At 42.0% G+C, this 21013-nt stretch overlaps 1 protein-coding gene across 1 annotated transcript in view; it reads right to left on the bottom strand.

Annotated features, from left to right (window-relative positions):
* Window positions 1-2185: 2185 nt before the first annotated feature.
* GUCA1C (guanylate cyclase activator 1C) overlaps window positions 2186-21013 on the bottom strand; it is a 46231-nt gene continuing 27403 nt past the window's right edge. Inside the window, exons 2-4 of the mRNA XM_074983522.1 lie at window positions 9975-10124; window positions 4711-4798; window positions 2186-2497 (exon numbers count right to left, since the gene is read on the bottom strand). Of these exons, the coding sequence (XP_074839623.1) occupies window positions 2367-2497; window positions 4711-4798; window positions 9975-10124 (369 nt within the window). The 3' untranslated portion in view covers window positions 2186-2366. The remainder of the gene's footprint in view (window positions 2498-4710; window positions 4799-9974; window positions 10125-21013) is intronic.

The following is a 21013-nucleotide window of genomic DNA, read 5'->3' as shown; positions in this document are numbered from 1 at the left end:
AGAGATCCAATGATGAGTAAAATTTTGGGATGGCATATGAACTGCAAATACTTAAATATAATAGAAATAGGCGAATTATCTCTCAGTTTCCTGGGTTTCTGCTAGACAGTCCTTTAGTATTTGTAGAGCACCTAGTACAATTGGGTTCTGGCTCATAACTTGGACTCCTAGGAATTACAGTAATGAAAATACAATAATAGCAATAATCTTAATATATGATATTTTGGCATTTCAGTTCCTCCTTTAATTATTAGGCCTTGTACACACAAGAAGATGAGGTTGATATAACTACCTCACTCAGGTATGTAAAAAATGTCACACCCTTAAATAATGAAATGAAACCAACCTAACCCCTCGCGCAGACAGTGCTATGGCAACACAAGGATTTCCCTTATCAGCATAGATACCACCTTTTGGGAAAATGAAATACCAATGCCATCATGACACGCCCTCTTATCGGTGATACTATCTTCACTGAACAGCTGCAGTTTCTAAAGCCTTGTTTACACTAGCATTTACATCAGCAAAATTTGATCACTCAGGGATGTGAAAAATCGATACTGTTGTTTCTCTGTACACTTGTAAATGCAAACGTGGGCTAAATTAGACTTGCCCATAGTTCAACAAAGAATCAGCTAAAATTTCTCATGTTCATTTTTCCTTTCATAGACCATAACACTCCTCCAAACTGGGTCATTTCTATCCTATAATTACAGTTAGAGATAATAGGCAATAAAAAGAACTGCATAGTAAAAGTTCTTATGAAGAAATTCACGATAAATGTATAGTAGCCAGTTTTGAAAGATAATCACTTAATTTGTTTAAGAGCCTAAAACCTAAGCATTTCCATGTACTGTACCCAAATTTATTAAATAACACCATTAACACTGAAATTCCTGTGGTAAATGAAAGCCATTTTAAATGATAAATGCCCTTAAGAGAGTCTAAAAAAAGAAATATTCGTGATCTTTTTTTAAACACGCTTTTTAGTGCTCAAGTTAGGAAAAATGGAGACTGATGTTGACATATTTATGTGTCTAAGCTGCATAAAGAGAAGACTTTAAAGTTCTCAGCCACCAGCAGTCTCATTTATCATTCTGTTTTTGGAAGGGAAAATAACAGATTTAAATGTCAAAGCTATAATGTCAGGACTGTTTATAATGTCAAGTGTTGCTTGTTGCATACACTGTCTGCTGTATTGATCAAACCAGCAACTGGTATAATCATTACAGATAATGCTGGACACACCATGTGTAATTGGATACAGATTTGAAGTGAATCTGGGAGAAAAAAACAAAGCCTTGATAATTTCCCTTTATCTATGGGATGCAACAGCCGGTGCAATCATTAATGTGCATTAAGCTGTTGCTTTAAAAAAACAAAATGAAAACAAAAGCAAAAACTAGCAACAGCATCATGCCTCTTGGTATGATCAGCCAATGAGAATTTAGTTTCATAATATAATGCTTGTAATTTGATAATCTGTTGCAGATTTGAGAGAGACTCAATCCTCAATAGCATCAGAGAGAACTACTGTATAATTCTGTCTCTGCAGCCTGCTCATGCAGTTTCTTTTCAGCTCAGGCAACTAATTTTATTATTTCTAAAGTTAAATTGTGGGTTTTTTAAAACTGTCCTCTGGACTTCTTTAATAATTACTCCATAAAGAACAGTGTTACTCAACAGTTCCCAAATTGATTAATGGCTGCCTTCACATTAAGGTAAGAAGAAAACTAGGTTTAATAAACCCCCCATAGAACATCAATGAATTAAGTCCTTTTAATTTACAGATGCAATAAAACTAAGAAATAGCCTTTGCAAATGGATGCTTATCTCTGGCACAGTAAACTGATTGAGGTGTTTCCAAGATAATCCACTCTTATTTTAACCACTGATTAGTGCAAACTTAAGTTTATACAAACCATGCTTCATTCTTAACTGATCCAGATAGAAGCCAATCCTATCTAGTGGTTTATCACCACATTGTAAATGGCAAGTTTAAAAGCTGTACTTTAAAGGGGCAATTCATTAGCTCAATATTTCTGCAAAGGTTATTTTTTGCTATTGTCACTGTTTATCCATTACTACCAACAACTGATAGTGATCAAAAAGGCAGGTTGTACTGCAACAGATAGATTTGCTATTGTGTGTGGATGAAGTTTTATGTTCAGTTGTAACTCCTGCATCAGTTGAGAAAAAAGAAAAAGGAAAGTATAAATTCAAGTGTGAAATCTCTGAAGTGACAATTATTCCTGGAGTTTGAAGTCTACGATTGTCTGTGCAGAGCTTTGAAGACTTCTGTGAAAGTACTAAATATTATCTTCCTTGCAACATCCATGTCCCAGTCCCCACTTAGGGAGTACACTTCAGATGCTGTGCCGCCTCCCACTTTGTATGACTTTAAGTACGTTGGAAAGATCAAAACTTTTTGAAATCAGTTCCAAGAGGCTTGCATCGCTTTCCACACCATTGATAAACTCTTCTAAAGTCAGTTCCCCTAAAATGAAATGAAATGAAGTTTAGAAACTGGAGGCCAAAGGTTATTAGATCCCTGGTGCAATAATTAGGCTTACAATTTTACCTCATTTGTGAACATCATTGTAAGAATGTGGATTAAAGTAAATAACTTGTAATTGTAAATGTTCATGTAAAAAGGTGCAAAAGGAAATAGAAAGATGGAATTATTAGCTTGAAAAAAATACCTCCTGATCTAACTCAAGGGGCTTGTCTGCACTAGCCCTCTCCTTTCAAGGGGGCATGTAAACGAGTCCAAGTGGTAAATAGCAATGAGGTGCTGCATATGCATCACCACATTAGCATAATTCTCACTGTGGGAACTTCGAAGTTGCTAACTTCGAAGCGCCAGCAAGCAGTGTAACCACAGGCACTTCAAAGTACCGCAGAACTTCGAAGTTCATGTGGTGAGAATTATGCTGATGAGGTGCTGCATATGCAGCGCAGCACTTCATTGCTATTCACTGATCAGGCTCATTTATGTGCCCCCTTTGAAGGAAGGGGCTAGTGTGGACGAGCCCAAGGCGTGCTTAAAATCATGTCCACTAAACAAGAGGTGTGCGAGACTTAAAATCAGTGAATCAAATTAGCGTGTCAGAAATTAGGCTATTTGTAGACAAAATAATGAGCTGATGATCTGTTTTGTCCATCAATCCCTTTTGGGAGCTTTAAAAGAAAAGTCTTTGGGAGGGTAATTAGCAGAAGCAGAAAAGAAGCTGTCTATTGACAACCTCTGCAGTGAGTTTAACCATCCTGTCTACAACCCCACCATCTTCAGGGTCACCATAATCCATTGTAATATTCTTGGGCATTTGCCCTTCTGATTCAAAGAAATGTTTTGACCAGACATTTCTAAGTGAGAATTTAAGATGACAACATCAACTCTTCCACTCTTCCAAACAGCACCTGGGATGTGAAAAGTTGTTACAAATCTTTCTCCTTTGCTTATTTTTTATCTGCCACGCCTTATTGCTTCCTTTCTATCCCTCTCCTTTTCCCTTCCACCTAACAAGAATCTGGTTTAACTGGCCAGGACTGTGTTTTGCAATACTGCAGTAAGCCTGTGACCAGAGGAGCACTTAAAACAATGCCTTAAAGAGTCTGCCTTAAAGAGTCTGAGATGTTAATACCTTTGACTCTTTGGGCCCATAGATTCCATCTGAATTAAAACAACATCCAATACGTGGCTGTCTTCTGTGTGCTGGGTTCATTGTTACTTTCCTGTTCTGTCTCACCTGAGCTTTGAGCGGAGGTCATTGGAATGTAGAATAGCCTTGCCTACCTTGCATGTTGCATTTCAAACTGAAAATCAGATCACAGGTAGTTTTTGTCTGTTAACAGAGGAGCTATCAATCACAACTCTCACTTAAGTCAATGGGAACTGCAAAGGTTTGGCATTTCCAGTGGAGAAAAAGCCCACAAGGGACAGATGCAGAAAGGCTGAACTTAACTGCACAGCCCTATAAAGGCAACGACAATGCTCTTGCAGGCAAGCTCCTCCAGACTATGGTGTTTACAGTTAGTCAGCTGCACAGTGACATCTATGCTCTGCTGTAGTAATTAGTCCTGATGTATTTGAAGCCTCAGAGGATTAATATTGATTAGCTAATGACAGACTCGTGTGAAGTGCTCCAGATTTCCAGAGTCTGTGCTGAATACCAGAATTACTCAAAGACAATGTTGAGATGCAGCTATCAGAACTAGAAAAAAATCTTCGTCTTAGTCTGATTTGCTACCTTGGGAAGCATGGAAACACCTTCACCAAACTAATAGACTCAAATTCTGGCACCCTTTTGGTGTTACTTACAGATTCTGTTAGGCAGCGATTAAAGATACAGCCCCATTGGTACATAAATCAGCTTCATAAACAGCAGAAATATACAAATGAATTTTAAGAATTCAGTGAAAGATTTTCAAGAGAGCCTAATGCTTTGGGATCACAAGTTTCACTGACTATGTTGTTCTGTGATACCCAGCATTTGGGGGCCCTACAGCTATTATGTGCCTGGACATCGATGAGTCTGATGACACTTCAGTTGATACACCAGTTTAAATCCGAAAGAATTCCTTTGACATACAGGAATAAGAATGAGGTTTACTATTACTGCTAATCATTTCAGTCATTTGTATACCTATAAATTCAATATTCCTCCCAGAAATATCAACAACACAGTCAAGTGAAGTAAAGGTTCTTACCATCATTGTTTACATCTATCTTCTGAAATACCATGTCTGTGAACTCTTCAGGAGATGTATTCTGGTGGCCGTTAATAGCCTGAATAGCCTGAAAGCACAAATAAAGGGTTCTCTCTCGGACTAAGGAAGGACAGGTCAGCAACTGTGGCACTTAGCTATGACACTTCAGCTCACCAATTCATTTGAACTGCTAAAAGAAACAGCTATAACTTCAATTAAATCTAATTTAATTTAGTTTAATTAACCTAACAGTGGATTAATGACCTAATTTACATATCATTAAAAGTTTTGTGAAACCATTTGACACCTCAGTTCTGAGACACATTTCGAATTTCACAGCAGTAGTTGTGTCATGCCCTAGATAATTCTATGGGTTGAACAATGCATAACATTCTGCCCATTTTTTTTTTAAAAAAAAACACTATTTTTTACACAGTAGTTTGAACATTGTGAGAAAATTTAGGAAACAATTTTATTGAAAAAATGAGTTTTTAAGTGATCACAAATAAATGCCAGAGCGATAGCCCTGCAGATAGAAAGCCTTTATTTAGCCTCTGATTGCATTAAACAGAAGTTTTTCTACCACTTTCTTGTTGTTGAAGATTGTTATCTCTGAAAGAAAACGTAAATTTGTGCCACCTTAGGCCTCAGCCTTCTCTGCTAAGATTGTCATTTAGTGCCAGTTGGGAAGTGTTGTAGAAATAATGTCCACAATTAAGACTGAGTCTCCAGTTCCACAATGCACTTAGGCAAATGCTTAAGGGCTTTGCTGAATCAGGCCTTAGAGTTAATACAACAGCTGTTGATCCAGTGGGAGCAGAGAACCAAGATTCCGATTTTAGCCCTGCTTTTTGGTTCCTAATTAAAGCATCCAGATAGGAAGTATGAAAAACAGAGTGGGATCGGGGTGGGAAGTAATGGGCACTGATATAACACAAACTCCTAAATATTGGGATTGTCCCTACACATTTGGGACATCTGGTCACCCTCTTCCTAAATCCTTTCCAAAGAGATATTGTTGAACATTTTAACCCAATTGACTCCCGGAAATTTATGAAGAGTAATAAAACCTCCAAATTCCAAGCATTGTTCCAGAGTGTATTTCAGTGCATATGTTATAGGTAACTAGTTATTGACCATTTGCTTGTGATTGGTCATGTAAATCACAGCCATTTGTTTTCTACTGACTGGGTGGCACTTATGAAGAAGCAGAACCAACTCAGATTTCAAAATATCCACTAAATTACACACAGTCTGAAATAGCTACGAGACTTGTTTTTTGTAGATAGTTCTGAAAACCAAAAAAAGTCATGGGGCAAATATTTGTTGACCATGGAGCTGAAAAAATAGCATTCATCTCTAACCACTCATCATCATCATCATCAACAACAACCGTGGGCTCAGTGCCCGTTGGTGTCTGATGCCTCTCTCACTACTTCCTTCCATGTTTCCCTATCCAGTGCAGAGTGGCTTAGTTTCTGTAGACTAGCTCCTCACCAATCTACTACATCATCTATCCATTCTCTGTGGGGTCTGCCTCTCCTATTCAAACCGTCCATTATGCCAAATACAAGGGTCTTGATTTTTCATTCATCATTCATTCTGCAAACATGTCCAACTAGTTGTAGCCTCCATTTTATAACTTTCTGCAGCAGGTTCTCTTTTGGCTGTATCTTCCGATATAATTCCTCATTGGTGACCTTCTGCATCCATCCTATTCTCAGAATCTTTTTATAACAACTCCTTTCAAATGTCAATATTCTTCTTTTCGAATCTTTCGTTATCACCCATTTCTCACATCCGTTCAATATGATGCTGAATGCACACATTTTCAAGATGTCCAGTTTTGTTCTTAAGCTAATTGCTTTGCTTTTCCAGATCTTATCCATCGCCTTCAAACTCACTCTTGCTTTCACTATTCTAGTCGCTATTTCCTTCTTACAGTCTAGAGCATACGTTATGTTGCTCCCCAGATATAGGAACTTCTCTACATTTTCCAGTTCAATACCATCCACACTGATCTTCCTTTCCTATTTCCTTATCTCCAAATACCATTGTTTTTGTTTTATCGATGTTCATAATCAGTCCGTATTGCTTCCCTTTTTCAACACCCTCACTGTTTTTGTTAGCTTCTCCTCATCTTCCTCAATGATAACTATATCATCTGCGAAGCTCAAGTTGTTAATTCTTTTCCCATGCACAGATATCCTTCTACCTCTTCCTTGACCTTGTCCACCGCTCTCTCCAGATGTGCGATGAAGATACTTGGCGATATTGGATCTCCTTGTCTCGTACCTCTACTTGTTTTAAACCAACTTCCCAACTCCCCGCATGTTCTCACCACTGCCTCCACATTATAATTGATATCTTTCAACAACTGTATCAGTCTGCTATCCACTCCATATGGCTCCAACACCGCCCAAGTCACTTTCTGATCTATACTGTCAAATGCCTTTTGAAAATCGACAAAGCAAGTGTATATGTTTTTGTTCTTTCATCAAGCCTTCTCTGCTATCAGTCATAGTGCCAATATCTGCTGTATGGTATTTCTATCTTTTCTGAACCCTGCTTGCTTGTCTGCTATATGTTCTTCTATCTGTGATCTTAATCTCAGTCAGTATCATCACCAGCAGCTTATCTAGATGACTCATTAGGGCAATCGTTCTGTAGTCCTTGCACTCCAATGTACTGCGTTTCTTGGGTACTGTCACTAGCACAGATCTTGTCCATTCCTTAGGCGCCTTCCCTTCTTTCCATCTATATTACAGAGTCGGTGAATTTCCTGAATCATGCTTTCTCCACTGTATTTGATCATCTCTCCCGTGATCTTATCATTTGCAGGGCGTTCGTTGTTCTTTAGTTGTTTCGCTGCTTTTTCTACTTCCTCCTTTGAAATATTGGTCTCACTCTCGGTGCTCAGGAGAGATATCTCTTTCAGTTCTTCAATCAGTCTCTCTGAGACACTCGGGTCCAACTGTGCTTTGTATAGATTGGTGCAATATCTTGTCCATTGCTGCACAATCTTCTCCCTGTTCATGAGCGCTTCTTCTTTCTCATCTTTGATCACCATCTGCTTCTGTTGCCATATCCTATTAATATTCCTAATCGTCTTATGCACATCCCTGGTCTTACATTCGCCATAATACCTCTCGATATCTTCACATTTCTCCTTTAACCATTTCTCCTTATCCTTTCTGGCTGCTTTCCTTACCTTATTGCATTTCAACCTATATTGCTGTTCTTCCATCTCAGAAACATCTCTTCTGATCTTCAACACTCTTTTCTCTTGAACCAGCTTCAGAGTAATCCCCTTCTTATTGATCTTTTCTTCTTCTGGAACAGTCTGCTCAGTTGCCTCTTCTATAGCGATGACTATCCCTGGAACTCTCTTATCTAGGTCTTTGTGGCGATATTCTTAATCTTCTCTTCCAGTGCTGTTCTGTATGCATTCCCTGTTTCTTCCTCACATAGCCTCGCCACATCTCTTCTTTTCTTAAACTGTGTCTTATATTTTCTTTTGAGTTTTATCTTGATGTTCACGATCACTAGACTGTGGTCTGAGTCTATATCTGCTCCTTGGAAAGTTCGGCACTGCTGTACTGATGTTATCCATCTTCTTATCAAAATCATATCTATCATGTTCTTGACTTCCCGTCATTCGATCGCCATGTCCACTTCCTACAGTCCTTTTGTTGGAATCTCGTCTTGCAAATCACTATCTCATGCTCTGTAGCAAACTCTAATAGTTTCTCACATCATTCATTTCTTTCTCCATATCCAAACCTTCCCATGACTCTCTCCCAACCTTCATTATCTGTTCCAACCTTCACATTCCAATCTCCTCTGAAGATCAACACATCTTTCTTCGGTATCTCCTCCACCGTCTTTGTCAAGTCTTTGTAGAATAGCTCTTCCTCTGTACTGTCCGACGTGGGTGCATACACCCGAATGACTGAGATATTGAATGGTTTTGCTTCGAACTGCATGGCCATCACTCTTGCACTCACCGGTTTGTATCCTAATAGTGCCCTTCTAGCTGTTTTGCTAGGAAGGAATCCAACTCCTGCTTCATGCTTCATTTAGTTTCCTGACCAAATGACTTTGCAACTGCATATTTCTCCTGATCCGGTCCAACACGTCTCTGCCAGTCCAAGCATATCACATCAGTATCTCTCCATCTCCTTCCAAAGCAGCTCTAATTTTCCAGTTGCCCACAGTGTTCAGATGTTCCATGTTCTAATGGACAGCATATGCGTTAGGTGTCATTTTCTTTCGGTCGCCAACTTATTGACCGAACCCCGATCGCTCGATTGGTATCGCAGACCTTGTTTATCAGGGTGATGTCTGAGCCGGCATCTTTTAACATTTAGTTGTACTGGCATCAGATTTCACTCGTATTGTTGTTTGACGGTCAGCGCATCAACACACATCTGACCAACCCTCCTCCTTCATCCAGGCTTGGGACTGGCATGGAGCTCTCAGTGGCTTCATGGCAGAGTTATCTCTAATCACTGCCACCCAAGATTTCATCCAGTAATGGTGGGGAGAGGTCATTATCCTAGTACTAACGCTTCAGCTAAGTAAAAAGCTGTCAGTCAAAAAATTGGGCCTCACTATAATTGTGTTCTCTGTGTCAATGGGCTAAACCTACAATATAACGGTCTGGAAGCTTATCTTTAGTTGTAAATAGTGCCAACAGACCCGTCAGATACATCTCACATCTGTATCAACAAATTAACTGTGCAATATAACCAGATATCGATACAGTAGAACCTCAATGATATGAATACCAGAGTTATAGACTGATTGACTCGAAAATGTGAAACCGGAAGTAAGCAATCAGGCAGCAGCAGATACAAAACTAACAAAACAAAACCAAAAAAAACCCCACCCCAAACCAAACCAACCACCCCTGCCTCCATTAAAACTATACTGTGCCCGTATTGCATTTTAAAAGCAGGTACATCTCATCTACCAGCTTTATTCATTAAGCTACTACAGGTCTGTATGTCTGCAGAGAGCAGTTTTTCAAAATAAGAGCTCACCATTATGTAGCTGATTCATAGTATTCATTTTGACTCAAGTCATACACCTGTAGCATGGCTTGAGGTAAAACACTCAGATATATGCACCACAGCAAGCATAAATAAAGACAAGAATATTTCCAGCTAGAAACAGTCGGTAAATTGTTGTTGAACCATTTATGTTACTTGGCAAATCACTTCTCCAGAGGCAATGGGCTATGTATAAATGTACTTGCTTACCGTGAATATGCTTAGCAGTTCTTTTTTGTCAATGGATCCATTTCCATCAGCATCATATAGCTTAAAATACCATTTCAGTTTTTGGTCGATTTTTCCTCGTATAACCAAATTTATTGCAGCAATAAACTCCAGAAAGTCTATAAATCCATCCTATGAAAGATCCAAAAAATATTGTGTTTAACAAGTAAGAAATAGTGTTTAACATTCTGGCAGCAATCTTGCATATGCAGGTCATCTAATACAATATAAGATAAGCTTATTTATAAAGCACCTTGCTGTGAAAATCTTCCATGGAATTTCCAAAGGATAATACATGAGCTCAGGCTAAAGCAATACAGAAAAGAGATTTAACACATATTATATCCTCCCTGCCCTGAGGCAGCTGATATAGACACTGATAGAAAAGGAATATGGAAAATGGCTTTTCATTATACTTCATGCCCCAACGAGGGATTCCAACAGCCCATCTTCACTGCTACATAGGATCCAAAATTGCATTAATTAAAATGTGTATGTGCTCCCAAAAAGTAATTAAAAATGATGTCTTTGTATCCTACAGATTGGCTTCCTGTGGTATTCATGTGAGGGCTTATGCTATAAATGGCATTAAAAAAAGTAGTCTCAGAGGGGTAGCCATGTTAGTCTGAAGCTTCACAAAAATAAGTAGTCCTATAGCACCTTAAAGACTAACAATTTTATTTATTAGGTAATGAGCTCTTGTGGGTAAGCAATCTCACTACCTAATGAATAGTTAGTCTTTGAAGTAGTACAGAGCTGCGTATTTTTTATTAAAGTAGGTATCTCTTTTTATCCCCTGCCCCCTCCAATTTAAAAAATAAAACATAAGTAAATAAAGCTTTGTCACATTTTCGTGCTGTGGCCTCATTCATCCGTTCAGGTATCGAGAACCTGTTTGTTTTTTCACTGCAGTGTACTTATCAAGGAACAATAGTAGTGAAGCAACACAGAAGGCTTTACGTATTGCGTCAGATAGTGATGGCACCAGAGCCGCCTAGAAGTGTCTAAACTGTTTGGGTAGGCTAGCAATTACAAGACCTGGATTTACACAAGTAGGAGATCTAATGGGAATTTCACCTTGGGAATGGGAAAAAAAGGAAAGGGAGATTTGATCTCTCAGGCTGTTTTTGCAGGAAATTTGGAACAATTCAGAATTTAACTATAACTCTAGATATTGTTTATCCTTCAAAGGGTCTAATCGCTTTATCACCAGCTAACGATTTGGGAATGACTATAAACATCTCATGATTCAGAATTTAAACCTGTTTTTTACTGCTAAGGGATTAAGAGGAGACCATTAAGATGACAATGACAAACATCCCCCTTGTGACACTGGCAGATCATGCCAAGGCCCCAGACCACACTGAATACTGACAAGAGCACAGCTGGAAACCAGTCTGACTTACCTGTGAGTTATGTGGCAGACTGAGCCTGTAGGCTGCAGGGACCTGATCGAAAGCCAATATTCTGGATGGTGGGCTAACGCTTTTCTGTCCCTGGAGGAAGCCCAATTAGGGCAGGCAGCTGGGGCTAATCAGCACCCAAGGCCAGCTGAGGCCTCTGGACATGCTATAAAAAGCTTCCCCCAGGCGGCAGGGTGGAAGGAGTTGGAAGGTGCACAGGGCAGGGCAGGGCAGGGCAGGGCAGGGCAAAAAGGTACCATTGGGAAGTGGTGGGCAAAGTGGCCCATGGTGAGGTCGCTACATTGGGGCAGGGGCAAGAGTCCCGCTAGCTGCCTCTTGTCCTCTTAGGGACCCTCGGCCGCAGTCCAGGGTAGTGGGTGGGTGTGGACTCCCCCCACCCTTCCCCAAAGGGCTACCTCACTGGAGCAGGTAAAAGCCTGCAAAGGGACCTGTTTTACCCCCAATCAGGGCTTGCCCATGATGACAATGGCTTGCTAAGTGGAGATCGCTGCCTCTGGAAAGACCTGGGCAGTTAAGGGCCACCGTGAGTCATTGAGGCACAACATGGAACTGCCAGGAAGTGTAGGGACCCCCCGCGGGGCTGACAGGGGAATTTGTCACACTGGTATCAGAAATGGGATTTCACTGTATGGCAGCCAAACAGCAACCGCACGAAAAAGAAAGGAAGGGAGAAACAAAACAAAACAAAACAAACAAAAAACAAGGGGGGACGGGGTGCACTCACAGGTGGGAGTTAGGAATATCCCAAAATGAAGACTATAGTGAAGGCATTAGTACAAGCTACAGCTACCCAACAGGAGGCCAATCGGTGCAGCAGGAAACAAGCTCCCAATGGACCAGGCCATTGCCGATCATGCTCTTCTTGGAGAGATGATCGACAAGCTTCTTGAGTTGGCGTCTTGATCTCCCAGGGACGAGGGAGTGAGAACCCTGAGAACTGTGGGCTGTCTCCCCAAGATGGCACCAGGAAATGACATCGAGGCCTCCCTCCTTGTGTTCAAGAGGACTGCTCAGCAAGAAGCCTGGCCAGAGCAGCAATGGGCGAGTATTCTTGATCCATTTTGTTGAGGGGATGCCTGCTGAACATGCGAGTACCTATCCTAGGCTCAAGGAAGAGATTTTGGCCCAATTGGGGTGAGTACAGCCACCCAAGCTCAGAAGTACCACAACTGGGAATATCAGGAAGGTAAGCCACCGACGGCGCAGCTGTCTGAACTGGTCCACCCCCGCATTAAAACAGCTGCATCCCAAGGCTCATAACACTGAGATCATGTTGGAGATCCGAGTGATAGACCAGTTCACTCAGAAGTTACCCCCAGATCTCTGTGCATGAGTGGACCAACATGACCCCACCACGTATGGTGATGCAGTTGCCCTCATGGACCTCCGGCTAGTGGCAAGGGGGTTGGCTTGCATTTCCAGGGATGCCAGGCATCGCTTCAGAGGAAGGCTATCAGCCCCAACCACACAGGGTCAGGGGCTCAAGAGCCCAGTGGGCCCTGGAGGGAAGGAGGAGGGGGCTAGAGGGCCACAGGGTCAGAGGCAGAAGTGAAGGAGCTAAGGAAGCCCAACCCTGACACTAGACCCTGTTTTCCCCAGAGTCCAGGGGAAAGCTACAAGTGCTATAGTACGGGGCCACATAGCTGTCCAATGCCCCAACAGAGAGGAGCCAATGCAGTGCAATCTCAGGGACTGGTTGGCCCCATGTGCCCTGCTTGATTTCGTGGGGGTAGCGGTTACCTCTCCCAAGGACACCCACCCAATGCAGCTAGAAGGAAAGGAGACCTTGGCACTAGTAGATTCAGGGACTGCGGTCACCTTAATTTCGAGGAAGCTAGTCAGGCCCGAGCAGCTATTGCCAGGGAGATGAACAGGGGTTACTTGTGTCCATGGGATGGCAAACTTTTAACCCAGTGCAAGGTGAGAATACAAATTCAGGGGACCAGCACCCAGGTGCAAGCTGGGGTAGTCCCACACCTTCCCTATCCAGTATTGATTGGAAGGGACTTCCCAAGGTTCAGCAGCCTGCTTCCGCCCAAAGAGCAGGGATTGGAGGAGCCCCCCAGTCACTGGGAGTTAGATGCCAAAGGGCAACATACCCCCCAAAAAATTGTTTCTCAGCTCTGGGAGGGGCAGGAAGTCAAAAAGACAGAGGTAGGCAGCCAAGGCATCAGGCATGCAGATCCTGATGCAGGCGCAATGGCTCGCCTGTGCAAACCGGCAACCTCAGAATGCATAAAGGGAAAGCGAAGACAGGCAGGGTGGGGAAGACCCTGAACTATCAATAGTTGAAGAGCCGGGGCGGGGGAGGAGGCAGAGGCTAGTGCCAATCCCAGCCAAACAGGATCAATGCAGGGGCCAGAGGGTCCTCCCCAGGACTTGAACTGGCTGGACCAGACCTTTGATTGGGACCAAACAGGGGATCCCCGGTATGCAAATGTCAGGAAGGAGGTGGTTGAGATTGATGGGGTGCCAGTAGAGAGCAAGTCCCGTGGCCCCAGCCCCTACTCTATCCTTAAGGAGGACCTACTGTACTGCGTTACACAGATACAAGGACAAGAGGTTCACCAGCTCCTGGAAGCACCAGCGGACCATTATGGACCTGGCCCATAGCCACCTTTTCGGAGCACACCTGGGGGCAGAAAAGACTGAGGACCGGATCCTACACTGGGTTTACTGGCCAGGGATACATGAGGATATCCGCTGATACTGTGCTTCCAGTCCAGAGTGCCAGCTGCACAGTCTTTGCAGGGTGAGAGCCCCTTTGGTGCTGCTACCCATTACCGAGGTCCCATTTGAACAAATTGTGATCGACCTGGTGGGTCTATTGGAAAGGACAACTCAGGGACACTAGTGTATACTTGTGGTCCTCGATTATGCCACAAGATACCCTGAAGCCATGCCCCTCTGGAATATGGCCTCCAAGAACATCGCCAAAGCGCTGGTGGAAATATTTGCTCAAGTTGGTCTCTCGAATGAAATCCAGACCAATCAAGGTACCCCATTCATGTCCCACCTGATGAGGGACTTCGGTGCCCTGCTCCAGGTACAGACTTTGTAGAACGCAGTTTATCATTCTCAGGCAGATGGCCTCATGGAGAGGTTTAATCATACCCTCAAGGCCACGATTAAAAAGGTTGTGAGCAAGGACAGAAAGGACTGGGACATGCTATTACCCTGTCCCATGTTCACTGTCCAGAAAGTACTTTAATCATCCATGGGATTTTCCCCTTTGAATTTTTGTATGGGCACCACCTCCAGGGCATTTTAGATATAGCCAAGGAGAGCTGGGAGGAGGAGCCAAATAATGGGAGGAACATAGTAGAATATATGATGCAGCTGAGGGACCACATAGCCCAGGTCACTCTCATAGTGTGGAAACATATAAAAGAGATTCAAGAGGCACAAAAGACCTATTATAATCATCAGGCCAAGATACAATGATTCCAGACTGGGGTCCAGATTATGGTGCTGGTCCCAGCTACTGAAAGTAAGCTGCTGACCCAGTGGCAGGGTCCCTACAAAGTTATCAAGCCAGTCAGAGAGGTAAATTATAAAATATGCCAACCAGGGTGGTGGAAGCAAGAACAGGTCTATCATATTAACCTCCTGAAACCCTGGCAGGAGAGACATGCATGTCTGGTGGCCTGAAGGGAGGAGGCCCACCCACTTGCTGAACCCATAGTACCGGTAAAAGTGGGTCCTCAGTTTGCACCAGCTCAGAGAAGGGAAGCCGTCGACATGATCGCCCGGAACCAGGATGTATTTTCAGAAAAACCTGGAGAAATGTCTGAAGCCATCCTCCAAATCATTACCTATCCTGTGGCCTGAGTGACAGTGATACCCTACCGGGCCTCAGCAGCCAAAAGGGAGGAAATCAAGGCAGAGGTACACAAAATGCTGAAGATGAGCATCATTGAAGAATCTCATAGCCAGTGGTCCAGTCCCATAGTGCTGGTATCGAAGCCAGATGGCACCATATGCTTCTGCAATGACTTTAGGTGACAATGAAATCTTCCAGTTTGATGCCTATCCCATACTAAGCACCGATGAGTTGGTAGACCACCTGGGCAGTGCTTGGTACTTGACCACACTAGACCTAACCAAAGGTTATTGGCAGATCCCGCTAGCTGAGGATGCCAAGGAGAAGACAACATTCTCTGCACCTGAGGGGCTATTTCAACATAGCATTCTCCAATTTGGTCGCCATGCGGTGCTAGCCACCTCCCAGTGCCTCATGGATAAGTTGTTGCAGCCCCACACCAGGTACATGACCACTTACCTAGACAACCTAGTTATTCACACCCTAGGACTGGGAGACTCACCTGGAGAGAATAGAGGGGACACATTCAGGTGAGCTGGCCTCATGGCAAATCTGGTCAAATGTGCCATGGGGTTCACAGAGCCCAAATACCTCATGTATGTGGTGGGGAACATAAGAATGGCCATACTGGGTCAGACCAAAGGTCCATCCAGCCCAGTAGCCTGTCTGCTGACAATGGCCAGTGCCAGGTGCCCCAGAGGGGGTGGACCAAAAACAATGATCAAGCAATTTGTCTCCTACCATCCATCTCCAGCCTCTGACAATCAGAGGCCAGGGAAACCATTCCTACCCTTTGCTAATAGCCTTTTATGGACCTAACCTCCATGAATTTATCTAGCTCTTTCTTAAATTCTGCTATAGTCCTAGCCTTCACAGTGTCCTTTGGCAAGGAGTTCCACAGGTTAACTATGTGCTGAGTGAAGAAGAACTTTCTTTTATTAGTTTTAAACCTGCTACCCATTAATTTCATTTGGTGTCCTCTAGTTCTTGTATTATGGGCACAAGTAAATAACTTCTCCTTATTCACCCTCTCCACACCTGTCATAATTTTATATATCTCTATCATGTCCCTCCTCAGTCTCCTCTTTTCTAAACTGAAAAGTCCCAATCTTTTTATCCTCTCCTCATACAGAACCTGTTCCAAGCCTGTGATCATTCTAGTTGCCCTTTTCTTAACCCTTCCCAGTTCCAGGATATCTTTTTTTAGGTGAGGAGACCACATCTGTACGCAATGTTCAAGATGTGGGCATACCATAGATTTATATAGGGGCAGTAAGATACTCCTTGTTTTATTTTCTGTCCCTTTTTTCAATAATACCTAACATCCTATTTGCCTTTTTGACTGCTTCTGCACACAGCGTAGATGTTTTCAAGGAACTATCCATGATAACTCCAAGATCTCTTTCCTGATTAGTTATAACTAAATTAGCCCCCATCATATGTTAAGTATAGTTGGGGTTATTTTTTCCAATGTGCATTACCTTACACTTATCCACATTAACAGAGAGAAAGCTAATATATATACTATATATATCTATTCACAGATTCACAGGCACATTCTCATGTTCCTCAACTAACATCATATATGCCATCATGTGTCAATAATGCCCAGATGCTTTGTATATTGGACAGACCTCAAACTCTCTTAGACAAAGAGTTAATGGGCACAAAACGACATAAAAACACTCCTGATCCACAAACCAGTCAGTCAGCATTTTAATGGAGTGGGCCATTCTGTTAATGACTTAAAAGATTGTGTCTTACTGAAGAGAAATTTTTACAGAAGTCTGGAAAGAGAGGCTGCTGAACTCTCTCTTATATTCAAATTCAGCACATTAACACATGGTCTGAACTGGGATGGGAATTTTCTGGGTCATTATAGGGGCTCTTTTGCATACTTGGCTTAATCTAATTCTTGACTCACCACCCCTCCTTCTGCCCCTCTACTCTCTGATTTGCTCACCTTGATCATTTTTTTCCGATTTGTCAACCTTGATTACTATTTTTGGTTCTCTGTGCCTTAAATATTGAATCTGTTCTGGTCTGGCTATGGTCTGAAGAAGTGGGTCTGTCCCATGAAAGCTCATCACCTAATAAATTATTTTGTTAGTCTTTAAAGTGCTACTTGACTGCTTTTTTGTTTTTATCCACATTAAATTGCATTTGCCATTTTGTTGCCCAATCACTCAGTTTGATGAAATCTGTTTGACATTCTTCACAATCTGCCTTTGTCTTGACTGTCTTGAACAGTTTAGTGTCATCTGCAAACTTTGCCACCTCACTGCTCACCCCCTTCTCCAGATCATTTATGAATAAATTGAACAGGATTGGTCCTACGATTGACCGTTGGGGGACACCACTTGTACCCCTCTCCATTTGGAAAATTTACTATTTATGGCTACCCTTTGTTTCCCATCTTTTAACCAGTTCTCAGTCCATGAAAGGACCTTCCCTCTTATCCCATGACAACTTAATTTACATAAGAGTCTTTGATGAGGCACTTTGTCAAAGGCTTTCTGGAAATCTAAGTGTACTATATCCACTGGATCTCCTGTCTGCATGTTTGTTAACCCCTTCAAAGAACTCTAATAGATTAGTAATCTGCAAAAACCATATTGACTTTTGCACATCAAATTACGTTCTTCTACGTGCCTGACAATTTTATTGTTTACTATGGTTTCAACTAATTTGCCCGAAACTCACGTTAAACTTACCGGTCTGTAATTGCCAGGGTCACCTCTAGAGCCCTTTTTAAATATTGGTGTCATAAGAACATAAGAACATAAGAATGGCCATACTGGGTCAGACCAAAGGTCCATCAAGCCCAGCATCCCATCTGCCGACGGTGGCCAATGCCAGGTGCCCCAGAGAAGGAGAACAGAAGACAAGTGATTTATCTCCTGCCATCCATCTCCTGCCCTTGTTATGAAGGCTAGGGCACCATACTTTATCCCTGGCTAATAGCCATTTATGGACCTGACCTGCAAAAATTTATCAAGCTCTTTTTTAAACCCTAATAGAGTCCTGGCCTTCACAGCCTCCTCGGGCAAGGAGTTCCACAGGTTGACTGTGCGCTGTGTGAAGAAAAATTTCCTTTTATTAGTTTTGAACCTACTACCCATCAATTTCATTTGGTGTCCCCTAGTTCTTGTATTATGGGAAAAGGTAAATAATTTTTCTATATTCACTTTCTCCACACCATTCATGATTTTATATACCTCTATCATATCGCCCCTCAATCGCCTCTTTTCCAAACTGAAAAGTCCCAGTCTCTCTAGCCTCTCCCCATATGGGACCCTTTCCAAGCCCCTAATCATCTTAGTCGCCCTTTTCTGAACCTTTTCTAATGCCAATATATCTTTTTTGAGGTGAGGAGACCACATCTGCACGCAGTACTCGAGATGTGGGCGTACCATAGTTTTATATAGGGGAAGTATGATCTCTTTTGTCTTATTATCGATCCCTTTTTTAATAATTCCTAACATCCTATTTGCCTTACTAACTGCCGCTGCACACTGCGTGGATGTCTTCAGAGAACTATCCACTATAACTCCAAGATCCCTTTCCTGATCTGTCGTAGCTAAATTTGACCCCATCATGTAGTACGTGTAATTTGGGTTATTTTTTCCAACATGCATTACCTTACACTTACCCACATTAAATTTCATTTGCCATTTTGCTGCCCAATCACTCAGTTTGCTGAGATCTTTTTGTAGTTCTTCACAATCCCTTTTGCTTTTGACTGTCCTGAACAACTTGGTGTCATCTGCAAACTTTGCCACCTCACTGCTTACCTCATTTTCTAGATCATTGATGAACAAGTTGAACAGGATCGGTCCCAGGACTGAGCCCTGGGGAACACCACTAGTTACCCCCCTCCATTGTGAAAATTTACCATTTATTCCAACCCTTTGTTTTCTGTCTTTTAACCAATTCCCGATCCATGAAAGGACCTTTCCTCCTATCCCATGACCACCTAATTTACATAAAAGCCTTTGGTGTGGGACCGTGTCAAAGGCTTTCTGGAAATCTAGGTATATTATGTCCACTGGGTGCCCCTTGTCCGCATGTTTATTAACCCCTTCAAAGAATTCTAATAGATTAGACAGACACGACTTCCCTCTGCAGAAACCATGCTGACTTTTGCCCAACAATTCGTGCTCTTCTATGTGCCTTGCAATTTTACTCTTTACTAGTGTTTCTACTAATTTACCTGGTACTGATGTTAAACTTATCGGTCTATAATTGCCAGGATCTCCTCTAGAGCCTTTTTTAAATATTGGTGTTATATTGGCCGTCTTCCAGTCATTTGGTACCAAAGTGGATTTAAAGGATAGGTTACAAACCACTGTTAATAACTCCGCAATTTCACATTTGAGTTCTTTCAGAACCCTTGGGTGAATGCCATCTGGTCCTGGAGACTTGTTACTATTCAGCTTATCAATTAATTCCAAAACCTCCTCTAATGTCACTTCAATCTGAGTGAGTTCCTCAGATTTGTCGCCTAAGAAGGCTGGCTCAGATTTAGGAACCTCTGTAACATCTTCAGCCGTGAAGACTGAAGCAAAGAAATCATTTAATCGCTCCGCAATGGCACTGTCTTCCTTGATCGCTCCTTTTATATCTTTATCATCCAAGGGCCCCACTGCTTTTTTAGCAGGCTTCCTGCTTCTAATGTATTTAAAAAACATTTTACTATTGTTTTTTGAATTTTTGGCTAGCTGTTCCTCAAACTCTTTTTTGGCCTTTCTTACTACATTATGACAGTTAATTTGGGAGTGTTTATGTTCCTTTCTATTTTCCTCACTAGGATTTGACTTCCACTTTTTAAAAGCTGCCCTTTTCTCTCTCACTGCCTTTTTAACATGGCTGTTTAGCCATGGTGGTTCTTTGTTAGGTCTCTTACTGTGTTTTTTTATTTGGGGTATACATTTAAGTTGGGCCTCTAGTATGGTGTCTTTAAACAGTTTCCATGCAGCTTCCAGGGATTTTAGTTTAATTACTCTACCTTTTAGTTTCTGTTTAACTAGCTTCCTCATTTTAGTGTAATTCCCCTTTTTGAAATTAAATGCCAGAGTGTTTGACCGCTGCGGTGTTCTTCCCAACACAGGAATATTAAAAGTTATTATATTGTGGTCACTATTTCCAAGCGGTCCAGTAACAGTTACCTCTTGGACCAGATCCTGCGTTCCAGTCAAGACTAGATCGAGAATCGACTCTCCCCTTGTGGGTTCCTGTACTAGCTGCTCCAAGAAGCAGTCATTTAAGGCATCAAGAAATTTAATCTCTGAATCCCGTCCTGAGGTGACATGCACCCAATCAATATGGGGATAATTGAAATCTCCTATTATTACTGTGTTTTTTATTTTGATAGCCTCTCTAATCTCCCTTAACATTTCAGCATCACTATCACTGTCCTGGTTAGGTGGTCGGTAATATATTCCTAATGCCATATTCATATTAGAGGAATGAATTGTTATCCATAATGATTCTATGGAACATTTTGATTCCTTTAGGATTTTTACTTCATTTGATTCTATATTATCCTTCACATATAGTACCACTCCGCCACCCGCACGACCTGTTCTGTCTTTCCGATATAATTTATATCCCGGTATGATAGTGTCCCACTGATTGTCCTCATTCCACCATGTTTCTGAGATGCCTATTATGTCAACTTCCTCCTTTGATATGAGGTACTCCAGTTCACCCATCTTATTAGACAGACTCCTAGCATTAGTGTAAAAGCATGTTAGAAAACTACCACTATTTAT

This window comes from Carettochelys insculpta, chromosome 1 (genome assembly GCF_033958435.1).
Source record: "Carettochelys insculpta isolate YL-2023 chromosome 1, ASM3395843v1, whole genome shotgun sequence".
NCBI lineage: Eukaryota > Metazoa > Chordata > Testudines > Carettochelyidae > Carettochelys > Carettochelys insculpta.
The sequence above is the reverse complement of the archived record's forward strand: the minus strand, read 5'-3'. Positions and strand labels throughout refer to the sequence as shown.